Source organism: Lonchura striata, chromosome 17 (assembly GCF_050655825.1).
Source record: "Lonchura striata isolate lonStrDom1 chromosome 17, ASM5065582v1, whole genome shotgun sequence".
In the NCBI taxonomy this organism is placed as follows: Eukaryota; Metazoa; Chordata; class Aves; order Passeriformes; family Estrildidae; genus Lonchura; species Lonchura striata.
The window spans coordinates 7,339,868-7,363,175 of NC_140719.1; the positions used below are offsets into that span (position 1 = coordinate 7,339,868).

A 23,308-nucleotide genomic window follows, 5' to 3' on the forward strand; every position below is an offset into this window, starting at 1 on the left:
CGGGGATGGGGTGGCACGGGCAGGAGCGGGCTGGCACAGGCAGGGATGGGATGGCACAGGCAGGAGCGGGATGACACAGCCATGGATGGGTGACACAGTGGGTGGCACGGGCAGGAGCGGGATGACACAGCCATGGATGGGATGGCACAGTCAGGAGCGGGATGACACAGGCATGGATGGGATGGCACGGTCAGGAGCGGGATGACACAGGCATGGATGGGATGGCACGGTCAGGAGCAGGCTGGCACAGGCGGGGATGGCTGGCACGGGCAGGAGCGGGATGACACAGCCATGGATGGGATGGCACAGTCAGGAGCAGGTTGGCACAGCCATGGATGGGTGGCACGGGCAGGAGCGGGCTGGCACAGCCATGGATGGGTGGCACGGGCAGGAGCGGGCTGGCACAGCCATGGATGGGATGGCACAGTCAGGAGCGGGATGACACAGCCATGGATGGGATGGCACAGTGGGTGGCACGGTCAGGAGCAGGCTGGCACAGCCATGGATGGGTGGCACGGGCAGGAGCGGGATGACACAGCCATGGATGGATGACACGGTGGGTGGCACGGTCAGGAGCGGGCTGGCACAGCCATGGATGGGATGGCACGGTCAGGAGCGGGCTGGCACAGCCATGGATGGGATGGCACAGTGGGTGGTACGGGCAGGAGCGGGCTGGCACAGCCGGGCCGGGCTGTCGGAGGCGGGCAGGGGATGTCCGGGGCAGGGCAGGCTCCGTCCCCGCCGTGTCCCCGGGCCCGTCCTGGGGCGGGGCTCGGGGGCGTGGCGTGTGTGGGCGTGGCCGGGGCGTGTCCCGTCTGGCCCCGCCCCTTCCCCATCCCCGCCCCGCGGCGCGAGCCCCGGCCCCGCCCCCCCGGGGCACTTCCGGCGGAAGCGGGGGGCTCCTTCCCTTTCCGGGCGCGGGCCCGGGCGGACGGCGGGGCCATGGCGGAGCTGCCGCAGGGGCAGAGCCAGAGCGCGGCGCCCGTGGCCATCAAGTCCGAGGGGTTCGTGGACGCTCTGCACCGCGCCCGGCAGGTGAGGCGAGGGCCGAGAGCGGGCGGGAGGAGGAGGCGGCGGGGCGCCGCTAGGCCGCGGAGCGGAGGCGGGGCACGGCCGCGACCCCGCTGCTAGGAGAGCGGAGCCCGGGGCTGTGCCCTGAGGGGGCGGCGGGGCTCTGGCAGGTGCGGCCGTGGTTGGTGGCAGGGCAGGAGCACCGGTAGGCTGAGGCGGTGCTGGTGCGGGTTTCACACGGGCTGAGCCACGGCTCGGCCGGAGATCGGCAGCGACGCTGGGGAAGGGTCTGGGTGTGCGTCCCATGAAGAGCGGCGGAGGGAGCTGGGGCTGGAGGAGAGGAGGCTCAGGGGGGACTGTCACAGTGTGCAGCTCCATGAAAGGCGGCTGGCCCCAGGTGCGGGTCGGAGTCATCTCCCAGGCGACAGGACGAGAATTCTCAGTCTAAACTATGCCCAGGAAGGTTTGGTTGGACACTGGGTGGAATTCCTTCACAGAAAGGGTAATTGGACATGGGAATGGGCTGCCCAGGGAGGTGGTGGAGTCCCCATCCCTGGGGGTGTTTGAGGGAACGCTGGATGTGGTGCTCAGTGCCGTTCTCTGACTGACAAGGTGGTGATCAGTCACAGGTTGGACTCCATGGCCTCAGAGATCTTTTCCAAGCTAATTGATTCTGTGAATACAAACCTTGGCAGAGCAGGAGCTCGGCATTCCCTCCAGGGAGAGAGGGAGGAGGGAGCGAGCTGCTCCCCAGAGGAATCCATGAGCTCACACAGTGCTAAAATGGGAGGTTTCAGTGAAAGTGCCCAGCCCTGCAGGACTGCCTTCAGTACAGGATATTCCAGCTGTTTGTGTGCTCCTTGGTTTGTGGAAAGTGGCTGCACAACAAGAAGCTGCTGCTCACAGCACGGATGCTGTGGCTGTTCTTCACATCTGCTGCTGCAGGTCTGTCTCAGGTGTTTCTCTCTGAGCAGGGTGCATGGTGCTTAGTGACTGCACTTAAGGAGCTGTGACACAGTGCCAGGACCAGAGCCCACCTGGTGCTCAAAGGCCCTGACTTCATTCTCCAGTTTTACAGGCCAGGTGGGAGAATCCCCCTCTGTTGCCCAGACTTTGTCCTTTCATTGACAAGCTTCTGAGGAAGCCAAGCTGGACCCTAGGGCCTCTCAAGTGCTCTCTGTAATGGAGCTGAGGTGCTGTCCTCTTGCTCTCAGCTCACCTGGCAGTCGGTGTGGCAGCCAGTCCCTGCTCTGTGCTGCCTGCAGTGACCTGCACAGAGGCACCTGGTGCTGTAGATCCACACCATGCACCTCCCAGCACACCAGGAGCTGTTCTGGGGCCATTGACTTCCTTCTCAGCACAGGCTGGTGGGGTGTGAGCTGCTCCGGGGCTAGCCAGGTATTGCTTCTTTCAGTCACTGGGAAAGTGCCCTGCCCTTGAAATGTGATGTCTGAGCACCCAGACAGGATTTTGTGCTTGATGCAGTTCAATTGAGAGATGCTGCAGCTGTGTTTGTCTTCACCTGATTCTGTCTTGCTGAAGGCCTCTCATTGCAGAAACATTTTATTTAAATATCTGATAATGCTATTACCTGTTAGCAGTTGGATAACCCATTTATGTTGAAGAATATAATTATTTACTGTTGAAGTGCAAGTTTTTGAAATTATTTTGTGAGTGTTTCAAGTCCAGAGGAGGCCATGAAGTTGATCAAGGGTCTGGAGCACCTGCCCTGTGGAGCCAGACTGGGAGAGCTGGGGCTGTTCAGCCTGGGGAAGAGAAGGTTGAATGGGGACACCACAGCATCTTCTGGGATCTGAAGGGGCTGCAGGGAAGCTGGAGAGGGACTGGACTCTTCCATCAGAACTGTGGTGACAGGACAAGGGAGAATGGGTTCAAACTGACTGAGGAGATGTTTAGGTTAGATATTAGGAAAAAATTCTTCCCTGTAAGGGTGGTGGGGCCCTGGCTCAGGTTGCCCAGAGAAACTGTGGCTGCCCCATCCCTGGAAGTGTCCAAGGCCAGGTTGGTCACTTACTTGATTTTGTTGTTCTTAAGTTCATTATACTTGCTGCAATTATTCTGTACGTGCTGGGTTTCCATGAGCCTGAAACTGGAAGATTCCAGCAGGAACCTTCTGTCTGTCTCTCACCCTGGAAACAAGTGCACTGGGAAATGTGTGCTCTGCACGTGTTTGTGGGAGAGCAGTGCCCAACATTTTTGTGCAGTGAGTTGTTTGCTGCCTGTTGAATATGATTTTTTTCTGTTAGTGTTTGTGGGATGAAAAGAGCTGTTGGAGGGCTAAAATGTTTCCTTCCCCTGTGAAAGTATTTGATTTGAGTTCTGTAGAGGCTGGGTAGGAGAGCAGGTGGTCTTTTGCACAAAACTAGATTGTCACTAGTGACTCATTGCCAAATGTTACTGAAAATGCTCTTCGTTGCTCAGGTGATGGATGTTTGCCTCACCACCCAAGCAATCGGTGATGGAACTTCCTGGCTGAGAATCAGGGGAAAATGAAAAGGCAGCTACACTTATATTTCTCTGGAGGTGATGGAAGAGCTTTCACCAAGGGTGTTTGGTGTTGCATTTGTCTGAGCTGGAACAGCTCATTGTCTGTGATCTGGTACAGCTTTTTTTCTTGTTTTGGCCCTTCTGGAGTATTCCTTTTGCTCTAAGGGAATGAGGGAGCAGAGGAAAGAAATTCAGCCATAGTTCTTATTTATGGGTTGGTCATCCCCAGCTTGATGTTTGAATCTTTCAAGGTTTTGTGTCGCATGTAAGACCAGTAATCAAATTTACTAAATGTGGTTCTCATGAGAGCCACAACGTTACAATCAGGCTGTGGAATACAGTGCTTGCTTCTGAATATCTAAACAAAGACATAACTCCAGGACAAGGAAGACTTCCCTGAGTAAAGGAAAGTAGCTGCATTCCTCAGAGCCACTGGGATGTGAGATCATGATGGGAATATAAAATAGAAATCTGGAATATTGAAAGAAATTACCTTGCATTGCTTTCAGTATTTGTGCTGGACTTGCCTGGATTTTTTGTGGACTCTGAAATATTTGGGATGTGTGAATAATTATTTTTTCAAGACAGTGCTGGGACTTTGAATTGCTCTGTCCTGCATCTTCTGCACCATTCTCAAGTGGATTGGTGGCTCTTGGGTGGGGACAGATCTTTGCAGCTGCTCCCAGGCAGGCTGGCTTTTCTGTGGCATTTTGAGGGAGAGAGAGGATGTTTGCTCCTCCCCTTTTGAATAGTGGGATCAGAAAATAAGCAGAGCTGCTTGTACTTCGGACTAAAATGAATTTCTCTCAGACTGTCCTTAAGTTTTGTTCTTATTGACCAAACAGTGTCTTGCTGGGTGTTCTGGAAGTACTCTGGAGAGGACAGGCTGAGGCTTGGTGAGCCTGTGATGTGCCATCCTGGCTGCCTCAAAAATGGGGAATATCCTGAGACTGACTGAGAGTCAACAGGCTGTGTTTGAAATCCCTCTCTCTATCAGGCTCTAACTTTAATTTCTGTGGTAATGGAGGGGTCTTGGACAAACTTTTCTTTACCCCCTTGCAGAGTCCTTTTTCAGGTCATCCTCAAATCGATATAGGCTTTGCCAATTACTCTGGCATTTAGGAAAACCACCTGTTCCATGAGGTTTAAATGGTTGTGGATGGTTTTATTGCTTTCTGCAGAACTCTGGAAAAATATCTGTCACCCCAACTCAAGTGTTCTGCTGAGTGAATGGGAGGAGCAGCACAAGCACCAGAATAGTCTGAAGGGTCAGACAACAGTACCTTGTTGGGTTTTTTTTTTGGTTTTTTTTATCCTGTTAATACCTAGAATTTGTGATTTTATCTGCTGTTGTTCTTTGCAGGGCACCATGGAGAGGTTTTTCCTAGAAGCTGGGCCTGTTCTCTTGAAAGCTGAATTCTGCAGATATTGGTGTTTGAGTGTGCCTAGCAAAGAAGCTTCATATTTAGAAGTGGTTTTGTATTACTCTGTATTTTGTATTGTCATTTTTCTGGCTGTTAAATGAAGTGCAAGGTATAGGAAAAGTAGTATCTCCCAGACAACTTCATGGATTAATTTTTCTTGGCTTTATCAGTGCAATTTGCAGCTGGAGCTTGTGTTGTCCTTTAAAGTCTTTGTTGGAGAGCTTTATTTGGGGAATTTAGGTGCAGAAACAGTGATGCTTTTTCCCCAGTGTATTTCAGGGCTATAAAATGGATGCAATTGGGTTTAAGGGGGAGGAAAAAATCTAAGGCTGACATAGAGCAGGACAAAAGCAGTGGCTAACAGCAGTACATTACTCAAGGTCATTGGGGCAGATAAGGGCTAGGTCTGCTTGCTTTTGCCATGTCCTAATTTTTGTACTTACCTCCCTGCTGAACCTGTTATAAAAACTGAGCTTCCCATTTGAACATGAGATGTTAAAATGTATTTTAGCTGCTACATGTACTTCAAAAGCTCAGCTCTTCATTTTGCAGGGTGTATTTTCCTGCTGTGGTGAGGTGGCACCGTTGTCTGCCTGTAATCCAGTGGCAGCTGGGAAGCTTTGGAGATAAGGATACAAGTTTAAATAAAGGAGGAGGGGGGAAGGAAAATATCCTAGAAGGTAATAATGTAAAAACTGCTTTAACACTCTTGCTTTGCCCTTTACTTGGAGGATTCTGGGCCAGGGTGATTGTTGTGTGCTCAGTGTGAGCAGGAGCTCACAAAGCTCTCCTGAGGTGGGAGTAGACAGCTTTGGTGCCAGCAGGCTGGGCCTGAACACCTTCAGGCTGCCTTCCTTCCCTAAGCCAGCTTCTGCTATCCACAGACTGCTTTTTATTTTCCTGGAGTATGTGCTGAGTGATTTCACCTTTAAAGGATCATCCATAACTTGTAAGTCATGGTAAATAACTACTGATAGAAATACAGTTCTTGAAGGTGGTGTTGAAATGAAATGTCCCAAAATATGTCAGGGGGTGTTAGACTTGACACTGTTCCTTTTGGTCTGTGTTGTAAGTTACTGTAGGAAAGCTGTCAATAGATTGCTGTACAATATATTTTCAAATACATATTTCAGTGTTGAAGTTGTCAGAAAACATTTCTGCTCTTAGTATTTCATTCAAGTTCTCTTCATCCCAGACATGAGGGGAAAGGGCAGAGGGCTGGATCCATGGATGCAGTACAACATTTAACAAAAGAGTAAAGCATCACCTGGCTCTCCCTCCTGGAGAGGACAAGGTGTGTGTCAATGCTTTCAGAACCAGCTGTCTGGGGACTTATTGGAAATGCTGATGTACAAAATGCTTGTCATGGAAGCTTCACTATAGGACTGCAGCTGGTACCAGTGGAAGATTTTATTCTCTAGCTCTGACATTTCTGACACTACAAACTTTCTGACTTTCCAAAAGGAGACAAGACAAAATGGACTATAAGGAGAAAATGGTCCAAATTTGGGGCCCTTTTCATGGAAGGCATTGAACAGAATGTTTCCTGTTTTCTTTCTAAAAGCAGTGCCCTCAGTCTTTCAAGATTATTTCAAATAGCTTTTTCCCAGTACCCTGTGGTTCTGCATCTTGGGCAGTTGTTTGTTTTGCTGCAGCAGAAGATAGTGTCAACAACCAGAGCTGCTGTAGATGTCTTTCTGTTGCAGTGGAATGCAAATTTTAGAAGTCTTTAGATATATTGGTCATTAAATCATATCTGTGTAAAATGATCTTTCATCTGCTCCTGTTCCTGGTCAGTCTCTTGGTAAAGATTTGATTAAATTATTTTATTTTTACTGGAAAAGGCAGCAAGTGTTGTAGCGTGCAGTGTACTTTATAATTGTTCTGTAACTGCTGTGTTCTGTGCTTGTTTATTACAGCAAAATACTTTATGTAGGTAAAGGGAGCTGTGAGACTTCAGTTTGCCTGTCCTGGGAGAGTGTAACTGGGGTGCAGCACCCAGGGAATGCACCTGGGTGTTTCTAGGGTGGACTTGTCAGTCAGCTCAGAGAGCAGCTAGAAGAGCTTGTGTTGTCAGCACCCACCTGTACAGCTGTCTCCCAAATGTCACTAGAGATGAGCTTAACTTTTCACTTGTATTAAGTGATGTTTAGGTGTGTGTCTCAGTTTATTTGCTTACCTTAGTCCCCTTACTGTGATACCTGTGTCCCCTTTCCTGTGAATAAACTCCTTGTTTCCTGGCTCAGCAGGGAATGGCAGTTTCCCCTCTGGAAGGCTTGGAAGCAGAAGCACAGACAGCATTAGTTGTGTTTGTGCTGTACTGACCACTGCAGGAAATGGAAACTAGTTCTGGACTGATAGTTTGCCCACTGGCTTATTCCTCACTCAGTAAACAAGAGTGATCCAGTCTCTTTGACAGAGAGTTCCCAAACCTGTCCTTGTGCTGTGTGTTTCCACTCTGCTCCCCCAGGGATGTGTGAGTGTGCATTTCTGTGTGTCTGGGTCTGCGTGGATGCAGCAGGAAGCTCCCACACAGCTCTGGGGGTGGCAGCTTCTCCAGGACAAAGTTGGTGGGTTAGTTTGAACCCTCCACTTAGCAAGGTTTAGTTTGTCAGCTGTCCATCGAGCAAATAGTCCTGAATATAATGTTCCAGGGCTACTTATGATCAGGAAGAGGAACTGGGTGAATATGGTCTTAATTAAGGAAATATTAAAAGCAAGCAGAAAATAGTTTGCTTTATAAATGAAGCACCTTGTTACAAATCCACCTATGTAATAAATACCTGTGAGAAGGTTGGCCTGAGGTCAATGCTCTATTGGGAGAAACAGTGTTTAGTTATGGTGGTGGCTGATAATGCTTTTTATCCCCTTTTTATAGATTGCTGCTAAAATTGGAGATATCCCTCACTTGAATAATTCTACAACACTTGTGGACCCGTCAGTCTACGGTTATGGAGTGCAGAAACGGCCCCTGGATGATGGAGGTAAGCTGGCTGTGATTAGTCAGTCTTGTGGAGGCAGCTCCTGAAATTCATCTATGGAGGTAGTTGTCTGTTTTAAGGATGGAAAATGCAGATTTCTGTCTATAGATATCTTATACAAGATGCCCTGTGCTATTTACTCTTAGCTACATTGCACAGTGTTCTTAGGCATTAGTATTAATGTGAAGCAATTCTTTGTTAGATCATGACCTTTGGGAATCAGCAAACAAAATGCCATTTAAATCTTGGTCTGTGGTAGTTGAGGGAGGAGGATTTGTTCATTGGGCCCACATATAGAGCACCAGGTGTACACACTACATGTTCTTCCCTGATGGCACTTATTTTCTAGGAGTATGTAATGTGTAGGGGCAGTATTACAGGTGTTCCTTTCCATCTGTTTCCAACACAGCCCAGGAGCTGAGTTGCTGTCAGGTTCTGGTTGCTTTTTACTTGAATTTTAACGAGAAAAGGTCTTTATATAAGATGACGCAAGTTGGAAGGAAATTTCCAGTATTTAGCTTCACTTTCTCTGTTATTATTTGAGAATTCTAAAATCTCTGAAGAATTTAAAATTGGCCGTAGCTAAAGGATAGTTTATTGCATGGATCATAACTGGTAACTGTCATAAGTCAATATTGTATGAATTGTTACAATTTTAAAATAAGCCAGTAGTTTCTTATGTTTGGTGGGAACAACAAAAATGTTAGAACAAGAGTTTTTTAGGTTTTATAAAGGATATGAAATGTTACAAATGTTTAAAGTGTATTATCTGCTGCTGTATAGATGCAAAGAGCTCACCTTTTCTTGTGAAGAAATAAAAAGTATGGCTATGTCTTCCTTTTTGCTATTTCCTCTGGTATTTTTCCTGACACTCGTAGCCCTGCAGGGTGATTCTGTCCCCCATGAATATGTTCAGGAGTACAGAGGAGATAAGCCAAGCTGCTGCCTAGCACTTCATTTTGAAAAGAATTTTGTTCTGTCTGATACAAAGGCTGAAAATAACTGCACGTCTGCTCCTCAGTCTGAAAAAACAAGCTGGTGCATGGGGAGAAGTTCCTTTCATGTGGAGCCTCTGGCTAGCTAATGTTACTGTTTTCTGAACACATGCCACCACCCACTTCTGTTCTCTGCTCTTGGCTCTATTCGAGCAACAGGTTGCTGCTGCTCCTTTGGTTTGGGGTTTCAGGAGAGAATGGATTTATCTGGATGAGCCCCCACACTTTGTATCTTGGACTGGAGCATCCTTTTGTTGAGAAGCCAGAGGTCTGGCATTGCTGGTGTGTGCTGGGTCTGCAGGGGAAGGTGCTGGGCAGTGTTGGGGAATGCTGAACAGCTCTGAGCTTAGGGATGTGGCTGTGTGTGAAAAGGAATAAAAATAGCCTTCTGGGAACCAGTCATTCACAGCATTTGCCCTGCCTGTGTTTTTCATTGATTCATCAGTCTGAACTGGAGATCTGACCTCTTGACAAAATGGGTTTTCGGAGCTCGTAACACGTGAATTTGTCGTAGTGCTTTAGTGACAGATTGGACTTTGTACTTAAACTTGTACTGATGAGCCCTAGAACTTGGTGAGCCTTGTTTGTGTTGACACAGACCGTGTCAATACAGTAGCAGTCTGGGCTGGAAAAGTGCATTACTGCTGGTATCTTGTGTAGATAACTCCATGGAGTGGGTGTTGTTCCTGGGAGAGCCTCCCAGAGTGGCTGTTCCTGACTCCTGGATCAGCAGTTGTTCTGCTCGCCCTGTCCTCAGCACTGGACCTTGTTTGTAATTGTTTTTAAAGTAGCTCCAATGCTGTGTTTGCCTTGGGTTGTTCATACACATCTGTATGTAACTTTGTCCAACTCCCCTCCCAAAAATCTTGTCTGTGAGGTCTTTGAGGAGAAGAGAAATGACGGAAGTAATATTTTAAAGGGCTGGAATTTGACAAAGAAGCAGAAATTGTCAGGGTAGGGATAAGAGTTGTAGCACTTCTTTCAGTTTGGATTTTCTTTCATGTTGGATTTTATTTCTCATGGTATTAGTAAGTCCTGTACTGAGATGCAGCTGTGTGATGAGTTTCCCCCTACATGTGGGATCCTCCTGAGCTGTTCTTTACCTGCAGTTCTTTTCCTGGAGCTGTGTGTGCTTCTTGCTCTGTATCTGTGGTGTGATCCCTATCTTAGTCTTGGGCTACCTGCTCTTGCTGCCATGTAATTAAATGTCTGTAATGCAGCTTTAGCTTTAAACTTCTGGAAGATGAAAGTTGCTTTTAATAGGACACTTAAATTAGGAAAGCACTTCCTATTTGGATGATTTTTTAGTTCTCTGTTAGCTGCAAACAAAGGGTGTTGGAATTTTTATGCCCACACTTCTCTCTGTTCTCTGCTTGTCTGTGAAGCACAGTTTGGAGATGTTGTCAAGAAGTGATTATGTTGTTACACATGCTCTAGAAATGTTATAATGCATTTTATAGTGGATTTGGATACATTCTACTGCTATGGATGGGTTGGAAACAAATCTGGTGGGAGATTTCCCTGTACACTGCATGCTCACAGCTGGGTGCAGGTCTCACTGCTTCCTTATCCCCATGCAGCTCTTGGGAAATTATCACTGTTCCTAATACTGCTGAAAAAAAATAGTCTCCAGAGGAAGTATTTAAGGTGTCAAGAGAACTGTCTGTCCTTCAGGACAATCTCATTCTTCCCATCTGTTTTTATGAACAGCTGCTGCTGTGGCTGCCTGATGCCAGCTGAGGAAGTGGTCTTAAGACAGGTGTCAGTGTGTTGATCAAAACAAATTCAGCTGCTTTTCGAGCATTTCCAGGAAAAACAGATTTATCATAGTGTCGGAAGCCAGGATGTGCAAGTGCTTTTTAGCACTTCCCTTAATATAACCCTCATCTGAACTGAGGAGCAGCAGGATCAACCCTGCAAACCTGGCTCACTGGTGTTAGATGGAGCTTGAGACTGATTATTTCTCTTTTCCCTGGCTTTTTTTTTTTTTTTTCCCCTTTCTGGAAACAACTTGAAAGTAATCCTGCAAACAGCTGTAGTGCAGGGAAGAGATTAGGTTTATTTGTACTGCTCCTGGGAAGTGACAGCTGGCATTTCTGTGGCCACTTGCAGGAGTTAATGTCTCTCAGTGAAGGGGAGCACTAGGGACAGGTGAGTCTGAACTGCACAGAGACCTGGTGGCATCTTGCCTGTGGCTGCTGCTGAGGACAGACCCCAGCCCACCTGTTAAGGGCCAACTGCTGCCCCTGGCCTCTATTCTTATTAAAAGGTCCCTCTAATTATCAGCACAGATTAATAAGTTTGTTTAATGCTAAATAAGCATTAAAGAAGCAGCCTCCTTTTGTTCAAAGGAAGGAGGGATCTAGCTGCTGCAAAGAGACTGATGGGCAGTACATTCCTCTTTGTTTGCCCTGCTTTGGGCTCCTTTAAAGGAGTGTCCTGTGAGATCCATAGGATTAAGCAGCAGCATTACAGCTGAAGGCTGGGGCACCCTTTGGGTCTGGGAAAACAAAGGTGAGAGACCGTGGAGAAGCCTCACACCCCCCTCTCTCCACTCCTCTCCTCACGAAGCTCCTATGGTACATCCAGATCTGAAGATGACCTGTTCTGTTAATAAAATTTGGTTGTGGTAGAACCAAGGGCTCAAACACAACATGATCCTGCTGTACAGAGTACTTTATTCTTTTCCTCCAATGTGTTTTAAATGAAAATAGTGATAGGCAGAAGAGAATTATATCTCTGTCTTACTGCTGATGAAAGTCAGTACTGATGCTCTGACACATCTGCAGCAGTAAGACCAAGGCAAAAGTCCAGATCTCTTGGCAAAAGATTTTGTTTAATACACAAAATGTCACTATTCTTCAAAATTGTAACTTTACAGATGGCCACTTTTTTAAATAAGGTGGTTTAAGGGAGGGGAGGAAAACCTCCAAAGATTTGCAATGAAATCATACACAAAAATTATTAGGGTTTGACTATTTAATTCAAGAAAAATCTCAGTATTTAATGATGGAGAATTAGGATAACAATCTTTGTAGCTTTCTAAAATTTATGATGATCCCATTTTGACTCTTAAGTATGAAAAGCAACCCCTTCCACTGCTCTCAAGGAGATGTGTTGCTCTGATTTTATTCTAGCCATGAAGATATTCCTGAAAAGATTGTATATTCCTATCATGCACATTAATTTAGTGGGAGGCACTGCTCTGTTTTATGGGGTGGAAGAAAAATCCACATTTGTTTTGAGTGTCTGTTAGGTAGAATTCAGTTATAGGGTGAAGCGTAAAGCAGAATGAAGAGTTATCAACCAGCAGGTGCCATTAATAGGAAATTGTGCTGATTTTATTCAGCATTTTTCCTTATTTGCAGTAAAATGACTGCAGTTACAGTTAAATTGTAGTGAATAGATGTAAAAGGGGGAAATATGTATGTGGCTTGTCAGAGTTCAGCCCCCTCCTTGGTGTGAAGGGAGACAGTGGAATGGTGCATCAGCTTTCAGGATTGTGGCTGCCCCAGCCCTGCCTCTCTATTAGTCCCTGTTTTTCAGAGAAAAATGGACATGTTGGAGAAGGAATGGACCTTGAGGTTGTTGGAACTGGGAGCTACATTATTTCCCCCCCCCACCAAAAACAGAGAGAAATCATAACTGACTTGAAATAAATTATTTCTATTTCTCTCCATTTGCCATCAATCTCAGGTTTTTGAGAAGTTATCTGTGAACTGCAGAAGGAATGGTCTTTCACATAAGTTATTGTGGCATAATTTTTCCATACTAATTTGTACAATAAACATGCATTAAGGCTGATACCTCCCTGTGGGGGGTGAATGGCTTACTCTGTTTGGAATTTGCAACTCAGAATGGGTTGGAGAGACATTGCTGCCTGCATTATAAAGCAATAATTCCCTGATTTTAACTTCCTGTGCTGGTGCAGGTTTCCCCTCAGAAGTTGTCCTTTTCAAGTGTAGGATTGGGTTACAAAACGAAGGCTCTTCCCTTCCTTGTGTGAACTTGGGGAGTTGATTATAGGATGTGTATCTGTCTCATAATTTGTGGGCAGCGGCCGCAGCGGAGCAGATTGCTAAGAGAGCTGTTCTGGTGAATTGAAATGCATAGTGGAGATTTAAATACAGCCTTTGCAGAGTTAAAACCACTCTTTCTGGCATCTTGATAATGAGTGGCCTTGGCTGTGGCAACCCCACACTACACCAATACCACCAGACCTACTGCGTGGAGTTGAAATATTCGGAGTTTGGTTGTATTGGCTCAGCTCTGTGGTAGAAGCTTATCAGCCAGAGCAAATATTCCCCATTACATCACCCACCTTTTTTCAACTGCAATATTCACAATTATCAAATTAGAGCTTTTCATATTCAGGGTGAGAATATGCAAAGACAAATCTAAGTGAGTCAATTAACACAGCAGTTGTCTTATCACCGAGCTGGAGAGAGTAATAAAATAGATACATTGTCAATATTTTGGTCCTGAACTATCGTGGAGGTATTGACACACAGCAGAAATACACTATTGACTCTCTTTGTCTATATTCTTTGAGTAAATGTTTGGCCACAAACTTGATGCATTTTTCTTCCAGATTTAGAGTGTGTGGGATGCATCCACTTTCTATCCTTGCCAGCTGATTGCCAATTTATTTCAGGTCAAAGAATGTGCAGCTTGCTGCAAGGTAGTTTGAAACAGCATCTTTATTATCACAGCTCACATGTTGGCCAGTGTCATTTGTTTTGTTCCGTGCCCTCCAGGCATGCAATATAATCTTTCAACTGGTTGTTAGCACCAAATGGTCTGGTTTTTAGCTGGTTTGCTGCAGGCAAAGTCCAGTAGGAAGCCCAGCAGGGCTCGTGTTCCTACTTTGCATGAGTTGGTCTAATGATATTTTCCCCATTAACATTTGGAAGATCTAATCTGTTGGGGCTGGGGGGAGAAGTCTGTCTCAGAGTTGTCAGTAGGGAGATAATTGCTAATCATAGATGAGCCACCAGCTAGCATGGCAGAAATGCCTGGAATGTGTTCAAGAGCATGTGTTTTGTTGGGTTGAAACACTTTGGGTGCCACGAGGTTACTTAACAGCCCTATTCCTTTAACAGGTCTCCGTGTAAGTGGGCTCCATGGAGCACAGATCAGAGACACAGAGAGAAGTATGTGCCAGCGGTGCCTAATGCTTGGACTGAGGGAATCTCTGAGGCTGCTTGGCTTTTATTCTTGTTTATTAATACACACTGGTCTCCTTCAGATTTCTCTCCCTCCTCCTCCCTCTCTCCCTTTACCCTTTTTTTACTACTTTGGGCTTAATTTGGGAAGGGGGGGAGGTGAGTTGCAGGGATTTGGATTTGGGCAGGCAGGATTTTCTCCCATGACTCTCAGCATGGGGAGACACGGATCAATTCCCTATCCTGTGTTCAGCTGGACACTGGGCTGTGGTGTGTGTTGATCAAGAAATCCCCTCCTGTTTTGTAGCACATAACGCATTCATTTCAGCCACTGAACCTAAATTACTGTTTTGCTTTTCTTTCTTTTTTGATGAAACGGTAAGAACTCTTTTTCTATAGGGATGAAGTTAGTTTATCCGTGCTAATGCTTTGATTTTTTTCCCTTTTTTCTCTCTCTGCCACAGTAGGTAACCAGTTAGGGGCCCTGGTACATCAAAGGTAAGCAGTGGGTTATGTTTTATTATTTATTGATCAATTCTAATTGTTTATTGATCCACCATCTGTAGTAGTGTTAGGAAGTCAGAGGTTGAGAATGTGGAAAAACTGTCAGCTTGGGTTTTCTACAGCCTGGGTTGTTTGTTCTGATGAAAAAAGAAGAGTTGATGTGAAACTTGGATTTGGTCTCTGCAAATCTGCGTGACCAAAAAAAATTAATTCTCTCTCCTTTCCCTTTCCCTGCCCTGGCAGGGGCAAGACATAAAAAATGAAAAAAGGTCTGGCATTTTGGCAAAAGTTGGAAGTATCAAACAGACACATATTACTGTTATTATATAGTTTTGTTGGTGTAATATGACCTGGGATGACTCCTTTGTCAAAGATGGTTTGGGAAGACTAAACAAATATGAGTTGTCATCCAACATGTCTCAGCATCCAATAAAAATGTAAAATTCTCAGTTTTTTCTCAAATCCTGTTCTTGAGGATTTTTCTGTGTTGCTTTGAAGGGAAGAACATTTCTAAAGCTGGATTAGCCTGAAGGTGAATAGTAGTGCATTTCCATCCTAACCAGCTGTTTGGGGCCTCAGCAGAAGGGACAACCATGTGCATGAAGGCTGTAGAACCTTAAATTTTTAATGGTTAAGTTAAAGCTAATGTCCTTCTAGAGAATCCTAGAAAGGGGTAGGCAGTGTTAGTACTTTATCTGCAACTTAGCTAATCAAGTCTAGTGTGTATTTTACACCTTTCCTAACTGATCTAAAGCAAAAAAAAAGGGAATATTTTTATATACCTCCCTACAAAGCATGCATTGAACTTACTGTACACGTGTTTCATTGCTCTTGAGATTGCTGAGCAAATTGTATATAATGCATAATTGCAAATTCCATGTTCATGGTGTTGTGTTTTCTACAAGACAGAAAAAGCTAAATAAAGAACAGTCCAAGTTAATTCCTTTTTACTTAACTATGGTCAGGTCTTAGGAAACTGCTTTGAGTGATTTGTTTTGAAGCAGACATATTAAAAATGTCCAAACAACAATAGGTATGGAAGTCTTGAGATAATGAGAATTCAGAGGATAATTGAAGACAATGTTTATTAATTCCAAGTAAAAGAATTGTAAGGACAAGCAGGTGAAAAAAGAGTCCCAAAACACCAAACCTGTGAATATCAGAAGGGGGATTTCATGTCAGGACTGGCTTTGGTTGGTGTCTCCTCAGAACAGACTATCCAGAAGCACTGGGCAGACACTGCTGTTTGGAAAGTCCAGGCTCAGTGATAAGGAGACTTAGTGCTTTTTTTGTTAAATCTGTCTGGAGCAAGAATGACAGAAAGAGCTTCTTCCATCAGTTCCATTCAAGACCGACTGGAAATGGATCCAGTGTAGGAGGAATTGTGTGACCATGAAAGGTCCCTTCCAAAACAAATAATTTTGACAGTGATGTGCTTTTACCTGTGTGTGCAGAACCCGTTTGCTGAGCCCAGGCTCCATGGCAGGGCTGTAGTTTCTTCCAAATTGTTCTTTGTAATGACTTTGATGGAGTTTTCTTCTTTTTTAGGGCTGTAATAACAGAAGAGTTCAAAGTGCCTGATAAAATGGTTGGATTTAGTAAGTACCTTGGATGTGTTTCCTGTGCAAGAATGCTATTGATTCTGACACAAGTTTTTGTGCTTATTAGCCTTGGATAAGTCTTGTTTAATGCTGTCTTCATGGGGAACAGAGGATCAGTGTTTAAAATCCAGATGCAAACTTCATGGAAAAGCTTGGTGTACCAGTAATAAGAACAAGAATGTTTGGTACAAGTTACTGGGCACTTTAATGATTTTTCTCGTTTAAATTCCCATTAGCACAGTACATAAACAAGTCAAAAGTGAATTTATTTCCCTTCATTGCAACATTCTACTTTGAGTATGCAAAACTGTGAGAGTTGAGGAAGGAAAACAACATTTAAATGTTAAAATACGAGTTGACTAAAGGCAAGTTAAACAGAATTTTAAATTCCTCACACATTTGCTGCAGGGAAACAACCAGACCAGAGTTTTTCCTAGATTTGCATTTCTGATGCTGTTCTCTTTCAAGCTTGATCCTAATTTCTCTCTTCCTCTTAATGATCATTACTCTGGCTTTCAATGGCACCTCCTGCTGATGTGTTACTGCAGTGATTGCATAGACTCTTCCACTGCTGGGTCTCTGTGTATCCCTTCCAATTTGATATATGGAGAGTAAAGAGGAAAATAACAGGCCATGGTAATTACCCCATAGCGCGCCAAGTTTTGTCCCGACTCTAAAGACTCTGTAAGACTGTAACTCAAATTCCTGCAGAGGAAAGGCTCCCTCCTCTCCTGCCAGACCTCTTCATTCCCATGCTACACGTGGAGGATGTTTGCCCTGGGAGAGGAGAGCTCACAGGCATCATCTCTGTGTCTCACCCTGGTTCAGGGTACGGGGGATGCAGCCCCACAGCTGAGATGCTGCTTTGGGAGCATCCTGAGCCAGGAATGCCTGGGTGACTTGACAGCTTTGCTGGTTTTGCAGTCTGGGAAGGGTAGGAATGGTGATTGGCAGAGTCTGTGCCCTGGGTGTCTTGTGAAACAGCAATGTATCAACTCTGAGCGTTAAGGGAGAGGGGTATTGGTGTTCCTGGAGGTTGATAGAGCATTTCAGGATGTGGTTCTGTCTGAGTGCAGACAGCCAAATAGCATGTCCATTCAAAAATGGCAGTGAAACAGGAATTGCAAAGAAACAAGTCTTTGCCTTGTTTAGTACCCCAAATAACAAGCTTATTGGTTCAGGCTGAACAAGATGTACTTAAAATACTCTCCTAGCATCACCCAGACTAGTGCCTTATTTCTTTCATGCTTATTTCTTTCCATTCCTGTGCAAGACAGGCTTTTTTGTTTCATTTTCCCAAGCAAATAGAATAACATTCAGCAGTATTTTAATGTTTTTCTGCTATGATAAGTTTGGTCATGCTGTGGATGCCTCTTCTGCAATCCTGGAGTCAAACTGTTCCTTTATAGAAAGCTGCAGCGGAGTAAAAGGGGGAAGGTGCTCTGCAGTTTCCAGGAAAAACAGTTTGTTCTGATGCTTGTTGAACTCATTTCAGTAATCGGCAGGGGAGGAGAACAGATCTCACGGATTCAGATAGAGTCTGGCTGCAAAATTCAAATTGCTCCAGGTAAGCCCCTTTTTGTTTGATGGGTGAACAGGTTTTAATGTCAAAGGGTTGACAGGCACTTTCCATGCTCAGGATGTGTTATCACCATTAATGTGGATACAGACAGCCATGAGAGAGCTGTTGTGGGACCCACCTCCCAACCAGGGTAGAAGGTTGGTCAGGTGGTTTGAGGAACGGAACAGTTAGGGAGCTGACTTTAACCAGTAGATGTTTGCAGAGCAAATGAACAATTCATGACCTGAAGCTGTTGAATTTTCTCATTTTGCTCAGCTCTGTGGTTTGCCTCTAGCTGATCTGGTCAGCTCCAGCTCCTGGCAGAAGACATTTCAGGAGGCTTGGCAGCAGCTCTCCATACAGCTTGCTTTGCATCATAAAAATGAGACCATTTGTCCAAATGGGATCATTTGGTGCCAGTTTGCTTTGAGGAAGGCTGTGCTGCAGTGCTCTGCAGGGAACTGTTGATCAATGTTATCTGAGTTTTTACCCCTCCCTTTGATTGGTGGGGAAGACTTTAAAAGAATGCAGACATCCAGTAAATAATTTAAAATATGTTGATCCTGGATGTCTTTGAATTCTTTAGCTTGCTATGTATGCAGGTGGGTGGTGCTTCCCTTGGTGCTTCATGGTCACTGAAATAGCTGCCACATTTTTAATTCCATGTATCACAAGTTTTCTCCTTGTTTCCTTTGCAGACAGTGGTGGGATGCCTGAGAGGCCCTGTGTACTCACTGGGACACCAGAGAGCATTGAGTGAGTCCTGGTTTAATTTCTCTCCTTTTTCCTTCTTTCTCTTCTCCCTAATGCTGTGCTCTGTCAGTGGTGCTACTTGGTTATTAGCCACACCAGCAAATGTTGGCCTAGAGAAACTTGAGGGTCTCTGGAGCATAGAACCTCTTGGTCTGATGCTTTAAACTGTGCACCTCAGAGGCTTTTTTTTCCACTTGCAGTTTGACTCCTCTGCAGAAATTTCCTTGGAATTCCCCTCTTCAGGGTGAGGTTGCTCTTAGGGCACCTAGGATGCAGTTTAGTAACTGCAGCTTTCCAGGATACTGAGCTAAGCTGTTGAAGGGCATTTCTCTTCTCCCCTTCACTTCCCTGCTCCTATTGAGATGAGCATCCTTCCAGCTGAAGAAGGGCTGCATGAGGCCTCCAAAGCCTGTGGGTGCCACTCCAGCATTCCCTGGAGGTGTTGGTGTTGTTGCAGAGCAGCATGAGGCCCACTGGGTGCTTGTCTCTGCATTGCTGCCAACAAGAAGCAAAGGACTGAACCCAAATCTTGATTCTGCTCCTTGCATGGTAGAGACACGTGGCCAGCCAGCAGGGATTTCTATCTTTAGACCTATAGAAACTTTAGGGACAGTGTTTCCTCCCTCCCCCTTCCCAGGAGCTGAGTTTGAGACTCTCACAAACCAGTTGAGGACCTCCTGCTGGAACTGGATCCAGGATCCTCAGGCTTACAGGAACACACTTAACATATGGAGCTGCTCTTTCTCTCCCCAGCCTTTGGGTAGGTGGGTTTTTTAAAATCCATCTGGAAATCTTTGAGTTGCGTTTGAAAATACATTGGTGCAGACTGTCTCTCTAAAGAGAAGACACTCATCATTCTTCCATTCCTAAAGAGATCTAAGGGTACTTAAATCTCCTTATTCTACCATAATACTGCAAGCAGTGAGCCCAAATAAATATAATTGGCAAACTCATATGGCAGGCAGTGTATTCTTGCTGATATTGTAGTGGTTTTCCCCCTTTAGCAAAGGATATTTAAGAACAAGAGCAAAATAGTAAAAAGCTGGGATGCTTCATGAGTAGCAGTTGTGGGAAAATGGGGAAGAGGTGTAGTTAAGATTTTGTGGTTCTGAAATATGCAGTTACATGTACTCATGTCCAAGGCTGTCTTTAAATAAAATGAGTAAATTTTAAAACTGAGACTATTAAATTCGTGAAACAGGACATGGACATGGAATTAAGTGAAATTTAATTTACTTTTGTGGTAAAATTCTTGACAAATTGGTTGTTTGAACTTGTTTTTTAAGGCTACTTGTAGGAAAAGAAAATGAAGTAAGGAAACCATTCTAAGTGTCAGACTTCATTGAGAAAGGTTTTGTGAGGGGCGTTTTCATTAGTTACATCCAGTGACAAACTAATAGGGTGACCCCAAGTGACCCCTTCTCATCTGAAATATGTTGTGTATTAACTGTTGTGGTCTCTATATTGTCACTAAAAGAGCTTTGCACAAAATATGAAGGCAGATGAATAAAACCTCCTAAGACTTTTCCAAAACATCTGAAGCAGGCTTCCAGAAATTCTACCTTTTCCCTTTCATTGTGAGAAAGTCAAGGGCAAGCAGTGCTCTGCTCTGAGTGCAGCCTCAGAGCACCACCCCCTGAGCTGCCTTGGGGGGAATGTCTGCTTGAAGGGATGAGTTTGTACTGGTTCTTCAAATCTCTGGAGAGAAGTCAGTCATCCTTAGGGTGCCTGATATGGCTTGCTGTGAAGTGGAGAGAGGGAAAGGTGCTGCATTAGTCTGCACAGGGAACCAGTGAATTTCTTCTGCTTTCAGAAGGGTTGTGGGACAAGGGCAGGAATGGGATGTGCTGGTGTAGGAGTCTTCAAGATGAAAGGAAACCCTGCCAGTTACCTCTGACATGCTAAAGATTTTAGAGAAGGGATCTTTAATCTCCCAAATGCTTCTTTGTGTGTCTCTTCTCACCAGGAGTAGAAGAACCCAGTCTTTCACTGGTGGCTGCTGCAATATCCCTGCCTTGCTTCGTGGTGTAGCTTCAGCACCTACTGCTTGGAGCAGAGGCTGTGTTAGGACAGTGTTCTGGTGCTGCTGGTAAGAGCAGGTAGAGAAGAGCAAAGCAGTTGCCTGTGACTGATCAGAGAATGGTTAATCCATGGGCTGTGTTAGTATCAGAACAGTGTGTGTCTTTTTGTCGTGACTGAGAAGGAGACCAGAGCTTGAGTTTTATTACTGTATATGTGTTAGAAAAGTTAAAACCTAGAGCATCTTCATTCAAAGTTAGCATCCCAAATGCTGTAGTTCAGCTATTGTCCTTAACTTCCTAAGAGGTCAGAGCATGCTGCTGCTCTTCCTTTTCTCTTCCCCTTCAAAAATCAAACTGCTTATAAGTAATCATGGTAAGGGAAAATAGACATCAAAGAGTTTAAAAAAAAAAAAAAGGGCAAACATTGTGCTGACTATGGTTTCCTCCATCTTTCCACTTCTCCTCTCCCCGATCGCTCTCCATTCCGATGGTTCCTGGTCTCTTGGTCACGTGGAGCAATGTTGTCTAATGGTTGTTTCCCTCGATTCTTTTCCCAAGACAAGCAAAACGGCTTCTGGGGCAGATTGTAGATCGCTGTCGCAACGGACCTGGTTTTCACAACGATGTTGATGGCAACAGTACCATTCAGGAGATTTTGATCCCGGCATCCAAAGTGGGTCTAGTCATCGGCAAAGGAGGTGAAACAATAAAACAGTTGCAGGTGCGCAAGATGCATTTCCTTTAGGGCTCTCTTCCCTACTGCAGCTTCTCTAGATCCACTGGAACAGGCTGAAATGGAGAGCCTTGAATGCTCTAACCTTCTCCAGCAGGGACTACTCTTCTGCCTTCGGAGATTGGACTCCAATCCAATCTTGTGTTACAAAATCAGTGTGGCCCCAGCTACACAAGTAGTGGAGTTTTGCCAGAACTGCGACAGAAACCCCTGTGCTGTAGATAACACTTGGTGTGTGCTGTTTAGGAGAGGATCCCTGTAGCCAAGGAAGGGCCATGTCTGCTCTGCTCTGCAGTATTTTTAATGCCAGCCATGCTCTTGTAGAGTGCTCTGCTTCTCTTTTGTTGCTGATCTGTGGTAAAGCTGCCATATGTCATCTTTTTTTCCTCATCCCACCCCTTTCTAATCAAGTGTTGTGTTATGTATAAACTGTGTTCCTGGACGGTCTTTATTCCTCCATCTGGTACAAGTTTTTAAAGAATAGAGGGTTCTAGCAAAACACCTAGGGTCAAAAATGGAAGGGTTTTGAGTGCCCTTACTAGACCTCTGTCATATAGTTTGGAGGCTGGTCACTTAACTGTTACATGCAGACAACTACAGATTTTGGAAAGGGCTGGAAAGTCAGTAGTTGAGGTGGAGGGGGTTGTTCTTGCAATCATTTCAACTATTTGAGACCCTCAGGAGCAGTGCAGTTTCTGGCAGTCCTTTACACTCTAGGACTGTTCCTGAATTTGTGCATTCTGTAACGGTGCTGGTTTGACCTTCATAATGTTTAGTAACCAAAATCTAGTCCCTTGTTCTAGGGACTCTGCTCAGAAAATTGCTCTGTGCTTTTTCTTCAGGAGCGAACAGGTGTGAAAATGATTATGATCCAAGATGGTCCTTTGCCTACTGGAGCAGATAAACCTCTCCGTATTACTGGAGATGCATTTAAAGTACAGGTATGTAATAAAAGCAAACTGATTGCCCAAGAGAACTGAGGAGAAACTCAAATCTCAGTGTATTTGTGAACACCTAATGGAGTCAAATCCAACTGTAAACGTAATCTTTCCTGGTTCTGTTTGTTCTGTAAGGTTGAGTAGAGCAAGTTAAAACACCAGAGCAGTTTGTTTTACAGCATAACTTAGGAGCTGTCACTCCATATAAATACTGCACATGGGTAGGAGTAGAGATGAGGGGGAGGGTTTGGAGAAAGTAGTTTTTGAAATGCTTTCCAGTCTGTGTGACAAAAAATGAGAGCTCTGTGTCACTCAAGCAAATGGGTTCTTAGTGACTGAATCACACGTTTGAGACAGCGAACCTTTCACAAAACTACCTCAGACAGCCAATTGACACAGGTGATTAAAAACCAATCCCACAACAACTCCTGAAACCAAGGGGTTTGCTTAATATTGCTGCCTCAGTCTCCTTGTGTCAGAGTTCTGCAGATGTGGATGTACCTGTGGTTTGGAAAAAAAGCCCCATCAGCTGGAAACTGGGGGACTGCAGCATGATGGGAGCGCCTGAATTAGAGCATTAAAGTTTAGCCACAGCATGTCCCACTTCTCAGCAAGTGCCTTTCATACCTTGCTAAGTACTTAAATCTAGCCTAGCATTCCTGTCTCAAATAGAAGTAGTTCTGTTTCATAGGATCTCCCTAATCATAAATTGCTGCAACAGTTGATGTTGCTCAGGCATAGTGTTGGGGTAGTATTTTTCAAAGTTCTTATAGCAAATTTTAGAGTTAATTTTTTTTTCCCCCAAAATTCTTACTGTGGAGGTATAGGTGTGCAAAAGGAGTTTATAGACAGTCTGGTTACTTTTAACCAAATAATGCTCTTCAATGCTGCCACTTCCCAGGTGGCTTCTGCTGTGCAAGATGTGCTGTTGTCACATCTTCCATTCAAGGAAACATGGAGACTGCACAGGCTGGAAGATCTTTGAGGCACTTAAAGCTGAGCACACTTAGGAAGTTTTAAGAAGTGTGATGAATCCTTGGGTTTGGTGGGATTTTATGGATGCTGGAACAGTGTTTTAACTCCCTCAAATCCTTCTGAAATCTCCCCATCACC

At 45.0% G+C, this 23,308-nt stretch overlaps 1 protein-coding gene across 7 annotated transcripts in view; it reads left to right on the top strand.

The window, feature by feature from the left end:
• Window positions 1–887: 887 nt before the first annotated feature.
• The window catches only part of FUBP3 (far upstream element binding protein 3), a 38,542-nt gene continuing 16,121 nt past the window's right edge, over window positions 888–23,308 (top strand). For 3 of the 7 annotated variants that reach the window (XR_014958828.1, XM_021551296.3, XM_021551299.3), the window contains exons 1-9: window positions 888–1,035; window positions 7,822–7,927; window positions 14,022–14,072; window positions 14,549–14,582; window positions 16,137–16,186; window positions 17,685–17,756; window positions 18,449–18,506; window positions 21,083–21,245; window positions 22,100–22,198. Coding sequence is in view for 6 of the 7 variants with exons in the window: in XM_021551296.3 (XP_021406971.1) it covers window positions 943–1,035; window positions 7,822–7,927; window positions 14,022–14,072; window positions 14,549–14,582; window positions 16,137–16,186; window positions 17,685–17,756; window positions 18,449–18,506; window positions 21,083–21,245; window positions 22,100–22,198 (726 nt within the window). In the remaining variant the exon portion in view is untranslated. The remainder of the gene's footprint in view (window positions 1,036–7,821; window positions 7,928–14,021; window positions 14,073–14,548; window positions 14,583–16,136; window positions 16,187–17,684; window positions 17,757–18,448; window positions 18,507–21,082; window positions 21,246–22,099; window positions 22,199–23,308) is intronic. The other 4 variants (XM_021551297.3, XM_085594138.1, XM_021551298.3 and 1 more) reach the window with 2 other exon arrangements.